At 49.1% G+C, this 14,187-nt stretch overlaps 1 protein-coding gene across 2 annotated transcripts in view; it reads left to right on the forward strand.

Annotated features, from left to right (window-relative positions):
- Positions 1–388: 388 nt before the first annotated feature.
- Positions 389–14,187, forward strand: part of SHISA9 (shisa family member 9) — a 265,862-nt gene continuing 252,063 nt past the window's right edge. Inside the window, exons 1-2 of one of the 2 annotated variants that reach the window (XM_081131681.1) lie at positions 389–1,422; positions 14,000–14,127. In XM_081131681.1, the coding sequence (XP_080987807.1) occupies positions 737–1,422; positions 14,000–14,127 (814 nt within the window). In that variant the 5' untranslated portion in view covers positions 389–736. The remainder of the gene's footprint in view (positions 1,423–13,999; positions 14,128–14,187) is intronic. The other variant, XM_081131680.1, reaches the window with a different exon arrangement.

The following is a 14,187-nucleotide window of genomic DNA, read 5'->3' on the forward strand; positions in this document are numbered from 1 at the left end:
GGGTGTAAGCCACCTAGTCTGTTCCTTTCCCCTCCGAGTCACCCTTTCCCCGTTGGGCAGATTAGAGCTGCAGCTCCGGCGCCCGCACTCCTGAAAAAGGAACGGGCGGAGCCGTCTCTGCGCAGGAAACAGGTCTGAGCCGCACCTCCAGCCCAGAGAGGGCGCGGGAGGTCCCGTTGCGGTCCTCCACCTGCCGGGAAATCCGAGCTGTTCCTTCCGCGGCTGCGAAGCTCCCTCCTCCCAGCCGGCCAGCCAGGCTCGGTGCCGCACGCCCCCCAACTCGCTCCCGCCCGCCCGAGTCACCTCTCCCGCGCCCCCGCCCCTCTCGAGCTCGCTCCGGCCCCCCCTCCCCGCGCCTCCTCGGCCCGCCCTCCTCCCCCTCCCCCTTCTCTCCTGCCCTCCCTTCATTCCACAAGTGTCGCTTCGCTCCTCTCTCCAGCGCACTTGGCGAGCTGAAGAGGTGAGAGGGATCCTGCGAGCGGGCGCGGGGCGGCGAGTCCGAGCTGCGGCCGAGGGGAGGCGCGGATAGACCGAGTCTGCCCTGCTCCCCGGCCCCTGCCTCTCCCGGTCGTCAGCCGGACCTGCACCCCGCGCTTGCCCCCGCTCACCCTCCCCCCGCCCAGCCCCGCGCGCTCCTCCCCGGCCAGCCCCTTGCCGCGCGGCGCGCTGGAGGCGAACACGGGCTGAGCCGAGCGCCGTGGCCGCCGACCCCCGAGCGCCCCGCGCCGCTCCCTGCATGTGCGGCCCGCGGCGGCGCGCAGCCCCCGGCAGCAGCCTCGGCAGCTTCGGCCGCGCTTCGAGAGGCGGCTGCGGCGGCTCCAGCGGCGGCCGAGCGGCCGAGCCCGGGCTGGGAGACACGATGCGCCGCGTCCTCCGGCTGCTTCTCGGCTGCTTCCTCACCGAGCTGTGCGCCCGCGTGTGCCGGGCGCAGGAGCGAACGGGGCACGGGCAGCTGGCGCAGCTGGGCGGCGTGGTGGTGCTGACGGGGGGCAACCGCTCCGGGGCCGCCTCCGGGGAGGCCGGCGAGGGCGCGGATGTCTCGGACGCACCCCCGACCCGGGCGCCCACACCGGACTTCTGCCGGGGCTACTTCGATGTCATGGGCCAGTGGGACCCGCCGTTCAACTGCAGCTCGGGCGACTTCATCTTCTGCTGCGGGACTTGTGGCTTCCGGTTCTGCTGCACGTTTAAGAAGCGGCGACTGAACCAGAGCACCTGCACCAACTACGACACTCCGCTCTGGCTCAACACAGGCAAGCCCCCCGCGCGCAAGGACGACCCCCTGCACGACCCCACCAAGGACAAGACCAACCTGATCGTTTACATCATCTGCGGGGTGGTGGCCGTCATGGTGCTCGTGGGCATCTTCACCAAGCTGGGACTGGAGAAAGCGCACCGGCCCCAGAGGGAGCACATGTCCAGGTGGGCTGCCTTCCCCCTCGCGCGCCCCTCCTAGCTCTGCTCTCCCTTCTCTCCCCTCTCCACCTTTCCCAAGCAATGGCGCCCCCCACCCCAGTCTCTCTGCTGGGAGATGTCACCAGGAAGTCAACTTCGGTTCGGAGAGGGGGAGCTGGGCTCCGCACAGGTGTGGATTAGAGCTTGCGCGCGCGCGCGCGCGCGCGTGTGTGTGTGTGTGGGGGGGGGTCTCTCCCTTCCCTCTCCCTCTTTCCGTACCCCCTCGCCGCGCCGAAGATTGCTGCGGACTTGAGGCACACAGCTGGGAGCCGGTGGCCTTGAAGTCTTGGGTTTTAGGGAAGGGTCCACCCTCAAGTTCCAGATACTAGCCCAGATAAACAGGGGCGGGCGGGCGAGCCGGAAAGGGAAGGGGTGTGTGTGTGTGAGCCCGAGCGCGCGCGTGTGATGGTAGGAGGGAGCGAAAGGAGTGTGTGCCGCTTGCAACTCGTAAGGCTCGGGAAAGGGAGGCGAGGGAGGTGGAAAGCCAAGGGAGGGCGAGAACAAAAGCCTTCTTCGGGGCGGCCGCCTCGCTTTTCCTGAGCTGCAAGGTCTTTGGAATCGGGAACTCGCAGCCTCTGCCCCCGTCCCTCCTCCCCCCGCAGCGCCGGGGCTGCGCTCCCCTGTCACCACCTTTCCCCGCACCCCTTGCTGGAGTGGCGTGCACTTCAAAGGCCAGAGCCCCCAGGCCCGCGAGCCGTGACCACCCCCGGCCCCGACACCCTGATTCGTCAACTTTCGCGTTGGCCTCATTTATTATGCAAGTCCCAGCACGAGGAAGTCGCAGCAGATGGAAGAAGGCATTTGGGGATTAATGGAGCTATTTGCCTTTTGCTTGTTTTTTTTTTAAGTGTCTAAATTGATTCTCACAACCCAGTAACTTTGGAGGCTAGGACGCTGCGGCGAGGACGCAGCCCCGTACCCGGGAGAGGCCAGGGGCCGGTGTGGGGTGCGGGCAGGTGGGGCTGAAGAGCGCCCGGCGGCCTGCGACCTGCCGGGTGGCTGGGGTGCACAGTCTGTCCTCTGTTCGAGTACGAGTAATGGAGTTGCCATGTGTACCCCCTACACACACACACACTCACACTCACACACACACACACACACACACACACACACACACACACACACACGGGCGCGCGCGCGCACGCACGCACCACCGCACCTCCGCCGGGGCCCCGTGTGTGCGCGTGTGTGTGCACGCGCTCCGGGAGCCTGCCTAAAATTTCTGAACAAAAGAGCCCCAGCGAAAATAGGCGAAGGCACATCACTAGTAATTATTTTCTATTTATACGCAGAGTATCCGATGACTTTTTTTCTTCCAGAGGGGAGGGCTTGGGGGGGTGGCGAAGAAGTTCCTCTCGGTTTGGGTCAGCAGGGAGGTGCGGGTGGATGGTGAGGTCTTGAGGAACAGAAGTAAGCTGGGGGGGGGGGCGGTTTGCTGACCTGCTCTAAGAGTCCAGCGCCGGCCCCGCCCACCTCCTGCAACCCCAAGGTGCCGGGTCGCCAACCCTGTGGCCCGGCGGTTTCCCGTCCCCGCAGTGCCCGCCTTGGCTATGGACTCCCGGGGTCTGCGTTCAGGTGAGGGTGAGACAGGCCGGCAGGACTGCCGCAGCGGGTGTCGCCCAGGCAGGGAAAGAGTCTCTCAGGGGTAGGGAGGCTGCCCTGCAGATTCGGGGTAATTCCTCTGCTGAATCTTCACCCAGCACTTCCCTTGCCAACCTGCGCTTATAGGAGCCCTCCTCAGGGTCCGGGGGAGAGGGGTTGGTGGAGAGGAAGCAGGGAGGAGGGAACGTGGGAGAAGAGCTAACCTGTGGGCACCCAGGGGAGAAAGCGACGCTAGGCTTCAGCCCCGCTTTGATCGGGGCTTTCCTGCTGGGACCGCGCTCCACCTGGTACGTGGGCCCAGCGGGGACTCAGCTTCCTGGTCCTGCCCCCTCGCAGCTCTGTTGGGGGGAGAAGGAGTCGCTCCAGCTCAGTGGGTTGCTGCCACATTCTTCTGGCGGTATCAGGAAAGGTCTGCTGGGAGGTGGAAGTTAGAGGTGCCCAGTTTTCTGTATCAATACGGGCTGGCCTGTATACATTTTGGGAATTCCAGAGTGGAGTGCAAGTGCATACACCTGAAGAGAAAGAAGAGGTGATTTTTTTTCTGGCAGCTTCCAAGGTATGGTTTTCAACCTTGGCTGCTGTTTAGGATCACTTGGAATGCTATTATTTTTACATACATATACATATACATATACATATACATATACATATACATATACATATACATATACATATACATATATATATCTCCTCCCCCCAACCCTGGGCCTCACCCTAGACTAATCAGAATCTTTAGTGGGGAGGGTGTGAGTGTACATTTGTACAGCTCTCCAGTGTTCAGCCAATCACTGCTAAGGAAAAGGAAGTAACGTTTGCTCAGCACCATTCTGGGTGTCAGGCACTGTACCAGGGTGTGTGTGTGTGTGTGTGTAAACATTCTCTCTTGTAGTTCTCACAACTATCTTTGAGACAGGTGCTATTTTAATTCCCACTTAAAAGGTTGGGTGGCTTGCCCAAGGTCACACAGTTACAGAATTGGGCAATATGCAGTCTCCTGGTTTCCACTGTGTCTGGAACAGATGTTTTCAGATGGGGTGAGCGTCAGAGTTTGAGGAAGCTTTCTAAAATGCACATTCTTGAGTTCTGTCCAGAGAGATTCTGAATCAAGAGGTCTGGGATGGACCCCCCAAATCTGCATTTAACAGCCTCCCTGAATGGCTGATAATAAATGCCCCACACTTTGAGAAAGACTGTTCTTGGGTTTGGAAAGATTTTTACAGGGCTGGGGGATAGATGAATCAGTCCAAGGTGACTCTCTTATTTGCATTCTTTTGCTTGTTTTCTGCATGTATGTAGCCTTGATGTGTATTTCTGTGGTGCTGGGCTGCCTCAAGTCCCCTCCAAATGCACCTTGGGCTGCTTATGCAGGGAATCATTTTTAGTCCCAGCCATAGCAATGGGCTCATTAGCCTGCAAGGGCACAAGGATGCTTGGGTGGGGTTGACATGCCAAGCTTGGCATCAGAGAGGCTAGCAGGTGGCTTCCAGGTGAAATTAATATGCTGGCCACAGCCTCTTAATTAGTTTTATCTTGGGCTGTGAGAGTCACTGAGATGAGGGGTTTGTTTTCATCTCACCTGAAAGCACCTTCCCTTTAAAGACTTAGAGCACGTTGCTGCTCCCATGTCACAAACTGCTCCTGGTGACCAGTGCACTTGTGTTTTCCCAGAAGAGGCCTCTGTGATGTCAGTTTTTAGGCTCATAGTCCTGGGCATATCGCCCACTCCCTTCTGGGCTGATTAGGACTGAATGCAGGAAAAAGACAGTAATTTCGGGGTGGGGGGAGACTTGCCCTCGATGCTGTAAGAACTGTACAGATGCTCATTTAGCAGCTGTAGCAGCAGCTACACCCAACCACTATTTATTGGGAAAAGCGACTGCAAATGGCCTGCTAAGGTTACCCAACCATGCACACATGTTCTGTTTGGTCTGCAGGGTATTTCTATTTATGTTTTTTTATATTTTTAAGTTTTCCTTAATTTTTTATTGTGATACATTTTAAACATACAAAAACTTGAAAGACTAATCAAAAGGAACTTCAGTAGGCCCTTTACCTAGACCAGGGTTTCTCACTCTGGGCACAGTTGGCATTTGGGGCTGGATAATTCTGCTGTGGGGCCTGTTCTGTGCCCTGCAGGACTTTTGGCAGCATCTTTGGACTACCCACTAGATGCCAGTAGCACCCACCCCACAAACCCAGTCATGACAGTAAAAAATGTCCTCACACAAAGCCAAATGTCATCTAGGGGCAGAATCACCCCCAGATGAGAACTACTAATCTAGACTTAACAGCTTTTAGTATTTTTTCATATTTGCTTTATTGCTCTCTCTCTTTTTGTCCTAATATTCCTTTCTTCTTTCTTCTCTCTTTACCCCCCTCTTTTGTTTTTTGTTTTATGGCTGAAGCATTTGAAAATAAAATGCAGATGTGACTCTTTGTCCCTAAATACTTCACCATGGATCTTCTAAGAACAAGGACATTCTTCCATATAACACAATTCCAGTATCACATCCAAGAAAAACAACAAAAATTCCACAATATCATCAAATATCCAATCATATTAAAATTTTCCCAGTCATAGCAAAAAATGTCTTTTAGAGTTTGGTGTTTCACACCAGGATCCGGTCAAGGTTCATTGCATTTGGCTGTGAAATCTCTTTAGTCTCTATTATATAGGGTGTTTTAAAACCATTGTAGAACCATTTGCCAATGTTTAAAACCTGGGGGACTTCCCACGAAATCCAGATTTCTGATTTCTCTTGAGAAATTGGTAGGTCTGGCAACACCGGATATGCATTTTCACATGGCAACTATCGGTTGCTGCTGAGTGGTGGCTGCTCCATTTGGGAGGATCTCAGATTCACCTCAGTAGCCACCCCCACCCAATTCACTTTGTGATGTGACCTGCAGTCCCTGGAGAGGCAGCCAGGCTGATCTTAACAGCATGGGCTCAAGTCAGATGGCCCCAGATTCAATCCCAGCTCAGCCACTTAGTAGCTGTGTGATCTTGGGAAAGTTACTTGACCTCTCTGAGTCTCAGGTTCTTGACTGTGAAGTGAGATAATGATGATTCTTCTGTAATAGGTTTGTGTGAGGATTCATTGAGATCAGGCTTGGAAAGCTCTTAGCACAGGGCGACATATGGCCACTGCTCAGTGACTATTACACTTTTGGAGTACTTTTGGAGTTTTCTACCTCTTGTTCACTGAAGGGGATAATGCTGTAGTCTGGAACTCAGTTCTAGTCTTTGCTCTACTAAGTATGTTTGGCTCTGTGACATTGGTCAAGTCTTGTAACTTCTCCAGACTTGCATTTAATCTGAGCAGGAGGGGGACAGGCTCAGAATAGCAGAGAAGATCTACCTATGACTACAAAAATGCATTGCAGATTGTTGGCATAGGTGATGTTGAAGAGCCATTGCTATTTTGAAGAACCTCGTTTTGCTGTTTTGCTGTAAGCGTGTGTGTAAATTCTCATTTACTTTCATGTTGCTCCCCACTAAGGTAGGCCCTATGGCGACCTGCCTGTTCAGAGGCACAGATTGCTTCCCAAGAGAGTAAACAAGCCCCTGGTGAGTGGAGGGGTTGGATTGGACTTCAGACTCGGTGTGTGGCCAGAGCACAGGCCCTTGACCACTTGGCTGTACTTCAGGACTTCAGGCTTCTCAGATCACAAAGAAGTGCTTGATGTCCTGCAGATCCCAACACATGCATTGGAGCCAGTTCAAGGAGCCACTGGAAGATCAAGACTAGCAATGTGTTCTGCGTCTGCCCTTGGCAGGGCCTGCCCTCTTGGAGGAGGCACTGATGAGAAATGACTTTGGGAACAGGAACTTGTGTTTGAAACTCTCTGCACTTGAAACCAGTAGGGAACACATGGTATTATTTTCCCCTCCTTCAAACAGAATCAGACATCCAAGTGACGAATTACAGAGCACAGTGTCCTGTGTGTGTTTCAAGCATGCTTCAGAAGAGCCAGAGCCCCTTGCAAAGAAGTGGCATCAAGTGATCAGTCTCCCTCTTTCCCTTGACTTTTCTCTCTCTTCCAACTTCTCTTGCACTTTCCCCTTTTCCTGTTTTTGTGCTTGACCTATGGCTTCTACCAGCTCCCCAGGCTGGAGAAGACCATGCATGCAAATACTGCTGGCCACAGAAAAGTCTCCAAGTTATTTTTCCTTACAGGATATGGTTGCTTCTCTTTGGGCACCAGGTCCTTCCGTTTTAAAAATCACCTTCATTGAGGTAAAGTTTACACAATAAAATGCACCCAATTTCAGTGTACAGTTGGATGAGCTTTGACAAATGTCTACAGTGTGTAACCACTTCTCCAGAAGGATATCTTGCGCCCATGGCTCTTGCATTCTTGAAAAATAAATGATGCTTCTGGGGCAAGTGGAAATGCTCAGGAATTCAAGAGTCAGAACATAATTTAGACTCTGGGATCCCCTTGACACTTTGAAGCAAGGAGCTGGGACTCTGAGCTCTGTTTAGAAATGTTGGGATCCTTTATTTGCTCACCACAATTGGAAAGAAAAGGAATGCAGGCTTTTTTTGGTTGTTGTTCCTTAAATAGGCCAGGCTCATTGCCACCTTGGAGGTGACTGTGTTGGCTTGGCTCAGATTCTCATCTGTTGGACTTCATGTGGCTGGCCCCTCCTCACCATTCCGGTCTCAGCTCAAATGCCACCTTCGAGAAGCTGTCCCTGACCTCCCAGGCTTAGTTACTACTGTTCCTCACCCCCTCTGCCCATCATTCAGTGTTATTTGCTTCATTTCACATTAATGTTTAAAATTAACTTACTAATTTACTGTTTTACTAGTTTATTATCTTTCTCCTTCCATTACTGTCCACAGTAAGGAGTGTAAGGACACTAACAGTCTTTTCCACTGGTCAATCCTGAATGCCTAGAACAGAATCTGGCATGTAGGAGGCTCTGGTTTTAACACCCTGATTTACATGACATAGGAAAGTGTCTTCTCATTCATTCATCTATTTGCTCATTCAGTAGGTATTTATTGAATACCTGTGCTGTACACAGCACTGTGCTGAGAGCTATCATAGAATAGTTAATAGTACAGACATAATCCCTTCCCCCACAGAGCTAATAGTCAAGTGGCCAGAGAAAAGGTCACATACAAGTAAATCTACAAGTAAATCGATACTAAGTTAAACCTTATAATGCCAATATTCAATCAGCTTTGACCTAAAAAATGCAATATTTCAACATAATTGTTCCGTAGTAGTTTCTTCCATAAGGTACCTGTGTTAATCAGGGTTCTCCAGAGAAACAGAACCTATAGTAGATATATATATATATAAAGAGATTTCTTATATGGAAATGTCATTGATGAGTCCCAAATCTAGAGCCAAGGTCCCAAATGGTTTGAGTCTGAAGGCCAGCAGGCTGCTGTAGTCCCAAGAGGAGCCTATGCATGTCTCAATTTGAAGGTCATCTGGGAACATTCTCTCTTACTCCGGAGGGTCAGCCTTTTGTTCTATTCATGCCTTCAACTGATTGGGTAAGGCCCACATACATTATGGAGGGCAATCTGCTTGACTTAGTCTATCAATTTAAATCTTAATCTCATCCAAAGGATACTCAGACACATTCAGAATAATGTTTGACCAAATATTTGGGCACCCCATGGCCCAGTCAAGTTGACACATAAAATTTAACATCACAGTACCTTTAGGATCTTGCTACTCAAGAGCGTGGCCTGTGCACCAGCAGCATCTTCATGACCTGGGAGCTTGAGCAGAATCTTAAGTACTGCTTCAGCCATATTGAATGGGAATCTGCATTTTAATAAGATCCCTAGGTAATACTAATGCATATTAAAGTTTGAGAAGCACCCAAACTATATGCCACAAATAAATGCCAAATGTTTGGGCATTTGGTTTGCAGCACATGTTTTGTTCTTTCCATTGTCTAATTCATTAAATTTTTTGACACATCCCTATTTGTAACACGTTTTTTAGCATGCACCCCAATATAGACACATTTGTTTTCCTAACAAGTATCTATACACATACCGGGGAACAATGATTAGGTGTATTATAAAGCATACATAAGGACAGAAATTTTAACTGAGCTGAAGGTGAAATAGATAATTTTAAATTTGTCACGAATCATGATGACTTCATGCAGTCATTAGCCACCATCTCAAAGCATGATACACATCAAGGATGAAGTTCATCATTAATAAATAAATCCATATTTTGATTATTCCTCATGAGAGTTTTGATTATTTGGGGCTGATTTCATTTTGATCTAAATAGACCATCATTATCTTAACCTTGTGAGAAGCTGTGGGCAAGCAGGGGAGAGTCAATGGTATTGTTTTCTTGTGCTTTGCTTTATCAGTATTTTTTTCAGGCTTTGGTTTTGTTATGGGGTATATTTTAAAGCCACATGTCTCCTTAGTGATGGTTAGCTTAGTTAAAACTAGATAATTCATCTGGATATCCCCTTTGGGGGTGCACAAACTACAATATAGGCTTCTGCCTCATTGGTCCAAGGTTCCTGATTGTCACTATCTGATGTGGGTGTTCCAGCTGAGGACACCAGCATCGACACACATATTAAATAGATTTCTCATGTTTAATAACTAAAGACCATCTACAGAAGTTCTCATTTCCTTCCCCCATGCCAAATCATTTTCTGCAGTCCCTGGAGCGAGTGAACCATACCCTGAGGACTCCTTGTCCAAGACATGGAGGTCTCTAAGCATCCTTGGCTCTGCTGCATGCCCCCGGGAGGGCTGCCTTGGGGAAAAATGTACTGGGCTTTGGGGCTGGATTTTCCCAAATTTTGGCACTCAGGAGAAGCCCAGGGGGTTTGCAGATGGCAGTGCTGGCCAAGTTCATGGTACCTACCCTGACTACTTACTTTGCTATTCTCTTGAAAGCCTGAGTACTTTGAAATTTTGGGGAGACTCTTTAGAGAATCTGGTGAAAGCCATTGCTTCTTTTTCCAGAACCGTGCACACATAAAATTTCCATTCAGTTCCAGAGGGGTTCAGAATTCCCCTGGAGCTCATGATGAAGAACCTGTTTAGAAGTGAAAAGGGCAAATTAGGTTTGGGAGGCATCTGCTGTTGTCTCAAACATTCTACCCTGCAGCCCCTTTCTGTTTCAGATCCTGATTACTGCACAGAGATGGGGAGGGGCCTGAACTCTGATGTCAGAGACACTCAGCTTTGCATCCCAGCCCTCTGATGATTAGCTGGGTTAACTTGGGTACTTTTTCACTGTGTAGAATGGGTCTAATAATTCTCACCCTGTAACACTCTCCTTGTTTGCTGCCACCTTTCAGCTTTGTCAACCTTGTTTGTTCTTCAGATATCTGAACTCTTTTCTACCTCAGGGCCTTTGCACTTGCTGCTCCCTCAGATTGGAATGTTCTTTTCATCATCTTTTTGCGACCAACTCCTTCTCACCATTCAGGGTTCAACTCAGATGTTACCTTCTCAAAAAGTCTTTTCCTGATCTTTCAGTTTATTTAGAATTATTTTTAAGTGTATACAGTTCAGTGGTTTTCAGTATATTCACAAAGTAGAATAACCATCACCACTATCTAATTCTAGAAGACTTTCATCACCCTAAAAAAAAAACCCTCACTTATTAGCAGTCATTTCCCCTGTCCTATAAAACTTCACCATATAAACCATTTAATTTGTATAGTTCAGTGCTTTTTCGTATATCACCATCACAACTACCTAATTCCCAAACATTTCATTATCCCAAAGAGAAACTCCATGTACATCAAATAGTCACTCCCCAGTCCTCCCTCCCTCAGTCCCTGGCAACCACTAATCTACTCTCTGCCCCTATAGGTTTGCCTGTTCTGAACATTGCATATGCTAAATGAAATCATACAATATGCGGCTTTTTGTATATGGCTTCTCTCACTGAGGACAATGTTTCCACGTTTCATTTATGTGGTTGTAGATATCAGCACTTCATTCCTTTTTATGGCTGAATAGTATTCCATTCCACATAACCCACTGTGGTCATTCATCAGTTGATTTGGGTTGTTTCTGCTTTTGGGCTATTGTGAATAATGCTGCCATGCACCAGTCTCTCTTGATCATGTTACACTTTTATTTATTTAATTTTTGCAGCTCTTGTTTATTTAACATATATATTTTTTACCCTTTTCTTTAGAAAATAAACACCATGAAGGCAGTGGTCTTGTCCATCTTGTACACCGCTGTATCCCTAGGGCCTTGACTGCTCTATGCCTGGCACACAGTAGACAATAAATATTTGTTGAGTGAATGAATGAATGAATGAATGAATAAATGGGAGCTATTGCTATTGTCTTGCCTCTTAGCAGGCTCAATCTTTTCCTCTAATCCATGTAGGACTCTTGTGCTGATTTGTGTCTCTCTCACTTCTGACACTTCTCACCAGCTGTGGTTCTTGGCCCATTGTCCATTGCGCCATGGGTAACCATCCCCCCAAGCTTGAGGCCTCTCTCCCTACATTAATCTGGTCTTAAGCTCGACTGTGCAGCAGACTCACACGGAGGGCCTGAGAAAACACAGGGAGTTGGGTCCGACCCCTGGAGATCCCTGGAGTTTCTGAGTCAGTAGGTCTGGGTGGATCTGAAAATTTGCATTTTAACAAGTGCCCTGGTGATGCTCTTGCTGTTGGCTGGAAGGCCACTGTTTGAGCATCTCTGCCAAGGTAGGGTCAATTTCAGCAGTTCATAGGTGGTATGTGTGGGCCTCACCCGAACAGCTCACCTTCCTTCTCTGTCTGCCTTGATTTGAACTCAGAGGCTCTAGTTAGTTAAGAGCGTCTGGATAGGTCCTAAAACATGGCAGTGTCACTTGGTGTGCACCCCAGAGAAACTCTCCCTGGTCCAAGGGGCAGGTATGAGGATGTGACTGCAGTGTTGTTTTCAGAGGTGGGGATTGGTGATCCTCGGGGTGTCCACAGTTAGGGAAGTGGGTAATCAGGGCTGATATTCTGCTGCTTCTCAATGAAACAACTGGATGTTTACAGCTGGCATCCATTCCAGTTGGTCAGCTTCCCCGCCATGCCAGTTGTTGCATATGGAGACTAGTATTCCTACAGTAAGTAAACTATGGGGGTTGCATATGTTATAATGCTGCCAGTGAGTAAAAGACACAGACATATACTGTAACACCCACAATATTATAGATCTTTTGAGGATATTCATATATCTAAATAAACACGTGATTGAGGGCAGATAAGGAGAAAAACGTGTGTTGGTGAGGTCCGACCTTAGGTGCGGTATTTGTGTGACACTTGTCCGCACTCTATGTATATGCAGATGCTGAGCTTCTTTCTTAAGCTTACATTTAATTGTGAAGTTACTGTCTTGGGTTGAATCATGTCTCCCCCAAAAGATGCTGAATTCCTAACACCCCTGGTCCTCTGAATGTGACCTTATTTGGAAATAAGCTAGTTGCAGATGTAGTTAGTTAAGGTTAGGTCACACTGGAGTAGGGTCGGGCCCTAATCCAATATGACTGGGGTCCTTAAGAAATGCATACTTGAAATTTGCCAAGAGGGTAGACACACGCAAACATAGTAACAATGTGTGATGAATATGTTGGATGGCTTGATTGTGGTAATTATTTCATAATGTATACTTATATAAAAATATCAAGTTATACATCTTAAGTATACACAGTCTTATTTGTGCATGATACTTCAATAAATCCGGAGGTCGGGGGGAACAGCATTTAGCATCAAGAACTTTCAAATGACTGCCGTTAATTTTGTGACCTCACTGATCTAGCTCTTAAGCCATCAATGGTGATTTTCCAATAAAAATGGAATATTAAGAAGAAAAAACAAAGATGCCCATTGAAGACAGAGACACAGGAAGAATGCTCCGTAAGGATGGAGGCGGAGATGGGAGCGATGAAGCTGTGAACAGCGAATACCAGACTTCCAGCAAAGCCCCGGCAGCCAGAAGAGGCGAGGAAGGGTCCCCTACGGGTTTCAGAGGGAGCACGGCCCTGCTGACAGCTTGATCTTGGAATTCTAGCCTTCAGACCTGCAAGATGATAAATAGGAGTTTTAAGCCACCTACTTTGTGGTACTTCGTTACAGCAGGAAACAAATACAGTCACTTTAACGCCTCTCAACTGGTTTCCTTATTTATAAAATAATAGCGATAAGAATATTGACCCTTGGGTGAGTGTTAAGGAGATTAAACATGATAAGTGGAAGGCGCCAGAAACTGCTCGTGCCCCGGGTTCTATGCTTTCGCTCCACCCCCAGCTACGGATTGAGAGGGGCACCAGCCCGGGGGGCACACAGACCACACCACACCCTCTCCAGCTGCAGGAAACCCCATGCGCACGGGGTACAGGGCTGTGACTGCAGACCCTCTGACAGATCCCCCTGCTACAGCCTTCTGGTTGTGTGACCTTGAGCAGGTTAACTCACCTCTCTGAGCCTTTGTTTACTTATCTGCAAAGAAGGAGTGATCATCCTCATAGGGTGTTCATAGGCTGCTGAGTTGAATTAGGCATGTACGGTGAATTAGCATAGTGCCTGGCTCACGGTAAGTACCCCGTAAATGTTATTTGTTACTAATAGAGGGCCACTGCTGTACATGAAGTATGGTATAAGGGGGGACCAAACTTACGGAGTACAGATACATTGCATATACTCAACATTTAGACCTTTTAACAACTCTGTAGGTAGCCGATCCCTCTATCACACAGCTCTTGCGGGAAGCACGGGAGCTGTTCTGCACGAGCGAGTCCTTACGTAACCTCTAATTGCACTACTGTTATTTACTTCCATGTGTCTTTGCCCCTCTCACCCCGAACTAGAACGGGGGCCCCATGCAGTGAGGGGTCTTGTCTTTTGTTCGCAAGCACAGTGCTCAGAGCGCAGCAGATGCCAATCATTGTGTTTTGAATGAACAGATTTAAATTCTTTCTTCTTTCAGGGCCCTTGCAGATGTCATGAGGCCGCAGGGCCACTGCAACACCGACCACATGGAGAGGGACCTCAACATCGTGGTCCATGTGCAGCATTATGAGAACATGGATACCAGAACCCCCATAAATAATCTTCGTAAGTAGCGCTGTGCGATCCATTTCCAGTCCCACTGGGTGACCAAGGCAGTGGCCACAC

Source organism: Miniopterus schreibersii (assembly GCF_964146895.1).
Source record: "Miniopterus schreibersii genome assembly, chromosome: 3".
NCBI lineage: Eukaryota > Metazoa > Chordata > Mammalia > Chiroptera > Miniopteridae > Miniopterus > Miniopterus schreibersii.